This window comes from Nannospalax galili, unplaced genomic scaffold (genome assembly GCF_000622305.1).
Source record: "Nannospalax galili isolate Female #2095 unplaced genomic scaffold, S.galili_v1.0 scaffold337, whole genome shotgun sequence".
In the NCBI taxonomy this organism is placed as follows: domain Eukaryota; kingdom Metazoa; phylum Chordata; class Mammalia; order Rodentia; family Spalacidae; genus Nannospalax; species Nannospalax galili.
Window position 1 is genome coordinate 236,296 of NW_008340932.1, and position 6,724 is coordinate 243,019.

The 6,724-nt window shown below is 39.2% G+C and overlaps 1 protein-coding gene across 1 annotated transcript in view; it reads left to right on the plus strand.

Moving 5' to 3' along the window:
- Positions 1–6,257, plus strand: part of LOC103736655 (olfactory receptor 8K5-like) — an 8,661-nt gene extending 2,404 nt beyond the window's left edge. The window contains exon 2 of the mRNA XM_017798925.1: positions 6,252–6,257. Coding sequence (XP_017654414.1) covers positions 6,252–6,257 — 6 coding nt within the window. The remainder of the gene's footprint in view (positions 1–6,251) is intronic.
- Positions 6,258–6,724: the final 467 nt, after the last annotated feature.

Below are 6,724 nucleotides of genomic sequence, written 5' to 3' on the forward strand. Positions count from 1 at the left end.
ATCTATATATCTATATCTTCTATATTATAAAATAAAACCATGAAAAACATTTCAGTGGACTGTGGACCAGAAATAGTTTAACAAACATATGTTTTTGAGTTTGAGATTTTGGTTTGTTGGTTTGTTGGCTATCTATGAGACAGGGTCTCCCTGTAGCCCCAGCTGGCCTGGAACTCACTATGTAGATCAGAATGGCTTAGATATCATACCATACATGAAAGGAGAATGAGGAACAGAATGAACCTAAAGAGATGTTGCCCACCATGTTTCCAAAACTTTATTACTATTTTTCATCATTAATTATTACTTTATGGGGTTGGGAAATGGCTCAGCAGTTAAGAACACTGACTGTTCTTGCAGAAGACCCAGGTTTGAATCCCAGCACCCACATGGCAGCTAACAACTGTCCATAACTCCAGTTCCAGGGCATCTGACAGCCTCTGCTGTCCTCCATGGGTATTGCATGACACGGGTGCACTTACCTACATGCAAGCATAACACTCATACACAAAAAATAAAAATAATAAATAAAATATTTAAAAATTGTTTTATAATCATGAGTTTTTTAAATTTTTACAATTGTCCTAGTCTATATTTTGATCACATTTGACCCCCTCCTTGTCTGCATTCTTCTTAGAGACCCTATCTGTCATATATATTACACTGCCATATATATTAAGGGCTATTGAGTCAAGTTTGTATCCTGAAATGTCCTTTCATGTGCATCCATCCGCTGGAGCCTGGTTAATTGTATCTACCATCACAAACTTAGAGAAAACCAATTAGAACAAAATAGCACTGCATTCATCCCTCTGTTTTTGGACCATTTCCAGTCCCTCTCATTGGTCCAGTGCCCAAGCCTTCTGTGCTAGCTAGTAAGAACCATCCCATTGCCAATGATCCCTGCATTATGGGAGGAAAAGGTTTGAAACAGCTGTTTGATTCAGGGATAAGCACTCTGAAGGCTGTTTGTGATCGCTAATCCTGGGTGTTAACTTGACTAGATCTGGGATTAATTGAAATGAGAGAGATCTTCTTAATTGGATCATCTGAAGCTGAAAGACATGCCCTAAATGTGGGTGTTACCTTCCGATGGCAGCCTGTTATAAAAGACCATGGCATAGGAGAAGCCTAGCTCCTTGCTGCTTGCCTTCTCTCTCACTGGTGAGTTTGTCTTGCTGCTGTAGACTGAAGACTACCTGATCTTTTGGAATTCTGTAGAACTTCAGGGCCAGATTGGGACTACTGAGACATCCAGCCTTGTGGAATGAGCGACTACAGATTTTCAGCCTCTCCAGTGTGGTGCAGCCATTGTTGGACTACTTGGACTCTATCCTGTGAGCTAAGCTGATAAATCTCTATACATATATATTCATTCTACTGGTTTTGTTTCTTTGGAGAACCCTAACTGATACGGATGTATAAACAATGAACAGTTGCTGGGGTATAAAGAGGTTTTCTTTAGTGGTGTAGCCACTTGTAAGTAGCCCATGTAAGTAGCCCTGTGCTAGTGCTCCTGTAAACAACCCTAATTAAACTCACTGATTCACCAATAGATGGGTGGAGCTGTTTCTTTGGTCTGTTTGTTGAGGTTGGTATTATCAGTATAGGAAAAAAGTTGAGTTCATTTTCTCAACCAATTGAATTAAAAGGCAGAAATAAAAAATCTCAGACCAGCAGAGAGCAACAAACACTTTTATTGAATGTTAAAGAATCACATCCATACACATAAAGAATCTTACATATATGCATTCATACAGAAAGCTAAAGCCCCCCACAAGTGGTGAGGGGAACTCAGAATCCTGTGCCCCTTGGAGGACCTGGGTTAGGCTGAATAAAAGAGAGGAAGGCAAGTAGATAAATCTTGGGCAAAGACCAGTTGTTCTCAGATAAACTGTGCCTAGACATATATTACTTGATCTGCTATGTATAATTTGTCAGTAGGTTGTAGGAGTAATATGGTTCTCTCTGGTTTTCAAAAGTAGCTAGGCATTGTTTATCTCTCAAATTGTCTCATCCCTACATCATGGTTTCCCCAATTAAGGTGTCCCCACTTATCCCTTGTGTGAATTGTCTGGCAATTTCTTTTGCAATCAATAATTATAGGATTGCCAGGGGCTCCTCTCAAGCCCATGTGACCCCTGAGCAACAGTTCCTCAAACAACCTTAAGAGTAAAAATAAATCGGTTTATCTGGACCAACTGTATGACCTAAAACACCCAAAAGGAAAGTATAGCCAAAGATTAAAGGAGCCAATATAATTTCATAAGAGTCCATATGTACAGCTAATTGCTACGTAACAAGCCACAATGCCAGGCAGGTGATATCTTCTTTGAGTTGTTGGCTAGGGTGGCCAAAGGGATTCCCAGAAAATAACCTAGCATATAACTGGGAAAATGAACAGCACACCCCAATCTTATCCAAAGGAATATTGACAACTGATTACCACTAGATGAGGAACAGCTGACCCTCCTAAAACAAAGACCTCTAGATACTCTGACTAGATTCACCAAAAGGGCAAGTAGTGGGGAATGGTTGGGGGTGTCGACAACACAGCAGACAGTAGCAGGGATATCAGAGTTTAAGGGCTCTAGTGGAGGGAGGGAGGCTATGGGAGGGTGCTACCTGGGAAGTGGGTGTATAAATAAATATAAAAAATAATAATTCTTCAAAGCATAAAAATTTGCTCCTTAATAATTAGTAGATGTGAAAATCACTATAATTGAAATCTACCTGATGACTTTATATCCATGCTCAGATGCCAAGGAGCTCAGAAAGTAACCGACTGAGCTAATAATAATCAGATATATAGCGATTAGAAGTGCATGTGCATCTTAGTGTCAATTGTATTGAAAATAATTTTTTCTGTATGAAACTGTGTATTTTAATAGTGAAATGGAGATCTTTTTTAAAGTTTACAACCTCACTTAATTTTTTGTCTTATAGGGTTTATACTAAGTACAATTTTGTATAACTGTATTAATTTAACTGTAAACCTAAAAATTTACAGCCAATTTTGAAAGAGATGCATCTTAGCTCTGGAAATTCTTATTGAATATGTCAATGCTGTTGTAATGAAATGCTTCTTCTAATTATATGGTTATTAAATAAATAATTTTTTTAAAAAAGGGAGGAAGGCACAACATTCCATGCTGTCTGCTTCTTTGTCTATCCAGATGCGAGGAGTCCCAACCACATGTGAACTCTGCCATGCCTTCCCTCCAAGATAGACAATGCTCTCTTAAACCAGAAGCCAAAATAACCTTCCTTTCCTTAAATTTCTTTTGCCAGGTATTTTGTCACAGCAATGAAAAGTGACTAATATAATTGGCCGTTTATATATCTCTAGAGTTGGAGAGATGCTGATTAAAGTTCTTTGTTCATTTTTTATTTGGATTTCTTTTTATTGTTGAGGTTTTTTACATGTTCTAGATCTTAAACCCTTGTGAGAAATATAGCTTGCAAATATTTTTCCTATTCTGTACTTTGTCTCTTCACTGTCATGATGATGCCCTTGTTTTGGTCTTTGTTTACTTTATAAAGAAAAAGGTAGAGCTGGAGGGATGGCTCAGTGGTTAAGAGTAGTGACTGCTCTTACAGAGGACCGGGATCTCAGCACCCTCATGGCAGTTAGCACCCATCATTAACTCCTGTTCCAGTAGATCTGACACCCTTTTCTGTGAGCACTGTAAACATGTTAACTTACATGCAGGCAAAACATGCACACACACAAATAAAAATTAATAAATAAATAAAAATAGTATTTTAGAGAAGAAAACTATTTGGGCCTGTGGCTCTGGGGATGTAATGTCTGGGGACAATATCTAAGAATGTTTTCTTGCTAGCAAAGTTCCATGATGGCACAAGGCACCCTATGGCAAAAAGTAATGTCAGGCAGGGGTGTGGAGTAGTGGTCTTTAATGCATAAGATTTTGAATTTTTATGAAATTAATTTTATCCTCTTTTTCCTTTTGTTAGTTGTTTATAATTTTTAATATAATTTCTAAAATCTCAGCCAAACTCTAGATTATAAAAATTTACTCTTGGGGATGGGGGTGGAGAATGAGGTATGCCCCAGGCAGCTAGCCTCAGGGTTCACAGGATCCCAAAAGACTGAATGTGCCTGATGGACCATGTGAGGAACCTTATCACAAAAGATTACTATTTACCTGACCACAGGGATTTTATATTGATCTCCCAGGATCAATATATCCCAGGATATGCAAGTAAGAAAGAAAATAATTGAAGAGCCAAAATGCCATTGCAACCAGACCAATGGCGGTGATGGGGAATCCAAACACAAGGATCTAGAAACATGACTGGGGACTCTCCATTTTAGCAAGAATTTTGGTGCTTCTATATTGATCTCAAAAGTCTGAACTCAGAACTTGGCAGTTTGGCAAAGCCGCTCACGCCAGCAGGTGAAGCCGGCCTGGCTGCCCATGCACACTGGCAGAGCCTGGGTGCCCACAAGCACCAGTGGGGCAGAACCCAAGTTGTCTGGCCCAAAGGAGCTACCCAGGCATGGCTGCTCATGGGCCTCAGTGGCACCCATGGTCAGCCAACCATAATCATCACCCAGTGGCTCTCAAGGTCTGGCTGCAGGCATCAACAGCATTAGGAACCTGAGAAGGCTACATATTTCAGAAAATAAATTAGAGGACACTGGTGCAAAGCTGTCATGTGAAGCTGTGAAACCTCCCAAATGTCACTAAGAGCATCTTGGATTGGAAGCCTGTGAGCTAATTGCTGCCTGCTGTGAGGATTTTACACACAGGGAAACCCTGAGGTGAAGTCTGTTGGAGAACACCTTGGTCCACAGTGGGGTCATTGTGCTTATCGATGACCAGAAACAGCCAAAGTGTAACCTGCATTCAAGGGCTGCCAACAACTAATTAACTTTAATGAAGAAAACCAAATGTTTGTTCCTGCTGAGAAAAAAAGAATAATCTTTACTTGACATTCCCAAGCAGTGTGTAAGAGAAACAGAAATTAAGAATTAAAATCTTGGGGCTGGAGAGATGGCTCAGAAGCTAAGAGCACTAACTGCTTTTGCAGAGATCCTGGGTTTGCTTTCCAGCACTCACGTGGCAGGTAACAACTGTCCATAACTCCAGTTCCAGGGAATCCAATGCCCATTTCTGACCTCCTCAAACATTGCATGACTCCGGTACACTTACACACATGCAGGTAATACACTCATACACATAAAATTAAAATAATAAAATATTTTTTAAAAGAATTGAAATCTCGTTCCAAGAAACCTGGGCATGCCTTGTCCCAAAACCACATACAAAGGAAAGGGAGTGGTCATTACTTTGGCTCCCCTGAGTGTAAGAGTTATAGATCACTGAAACTTGAATGAAATATGATTTCTCTGGCATCCAGCTCAGATGTGTTATGTAAGATGGATGGGTTTTTTTCATTTGCAAATAGAAGACCTATATAGTGTTAGGGGGTGGGGTAAGGTGAGGGTGCAGATGGGGAAGAGGTCTGAATATAATTAAAATTCATTGTATGAAATCCTTGAATCAATAAAATTTCTCTTAAACTTAAAAAAATGTACTCTTCTTTTCTTCTAAGAGTTTAATAGTTGTACCTCCTACATTCTGGTCTGAGGACTTTTTGTGCATGGTAAGATAAAGCTCAGCCTCTTTCTTCTCTTATGCCCTTTAAGGTAAGAACTGTAAGGTAAGGACTATCTCTTACCCCCTTTAAGGTAAGATCTGTGTTTTTGAGTCAACATAGTACAGAAAAAGGCAAATACCTCAAAACTGTGAATATATACCCAATCTTGATTATAATAAAAGAAATGCAGTTTGCACCAGAACTGTTTCTCACTGATTAGATTAGCCAAAATGCAAAAATTTAACAAAATGTTCTCTTATCTGGGCTGTGAGAAAACTAATGTTGTCACACACAGCTGGTGGGAAGGAAGATGGTATCCCTGTAAAAAGGAACTTGGCAATGTTTATCAAGACTGCATGTGCATCTTCCCTTTAACCTGTATCCCACTTCCAGGAAACCATCTTAAAGCTCCATGGCAAACAATACAGAAAGCCCCAGGGACCAGGCTATTTACTCAAGTGCCCTTTGTAACAGCCAAAGCCTGGAACGAAGCCAAATGTCCAAAATAAGAGTGGGGGAATGCATAGACACCACACAAAGGACTGCTCTGCAGCCATAAAAAGAACAAGATTTCCAGAAACAAGCACAAAGTGATCCTTAGGGCACCTTGCTAAAGGGAAAAGACATAATGGAGGAAAGTGTACATGACATACTCAGAAACAGGTGTTCATCTAGAAAGGAAAGACACAAAATGCAAATTTGAAAATATAAATATATAATCTTTATAAACACTGGAGGTTTAAATAGAAAGAATCAGCAGACAGAAGAGACTCTAGATTCCTTTAAATGTATCTTAGTTTTTAGACTTGATGACAATTTTGTATGTTTTACATAACTATAAAGTCATGTAATTATAAAGATAAATTGTATATTTATTCATTTATTGAGTATGTGTTGTGTATATGTGTGTGGGCATTTGGGCATGTAGAGGTCAGAAGACAACTTGTGAGAGTTGGTTCTGTCCTTCCACCATGTGAGTCCCAGGTATCAAACTCCTGTCATAGGCTTAGTAGCAAGCACCTTTATTCACTGAGCTATCTCAATGGCACTAAACTAAATTTCAAAAATAAATTTCCAAGCCAGGCATGGTGGCTCA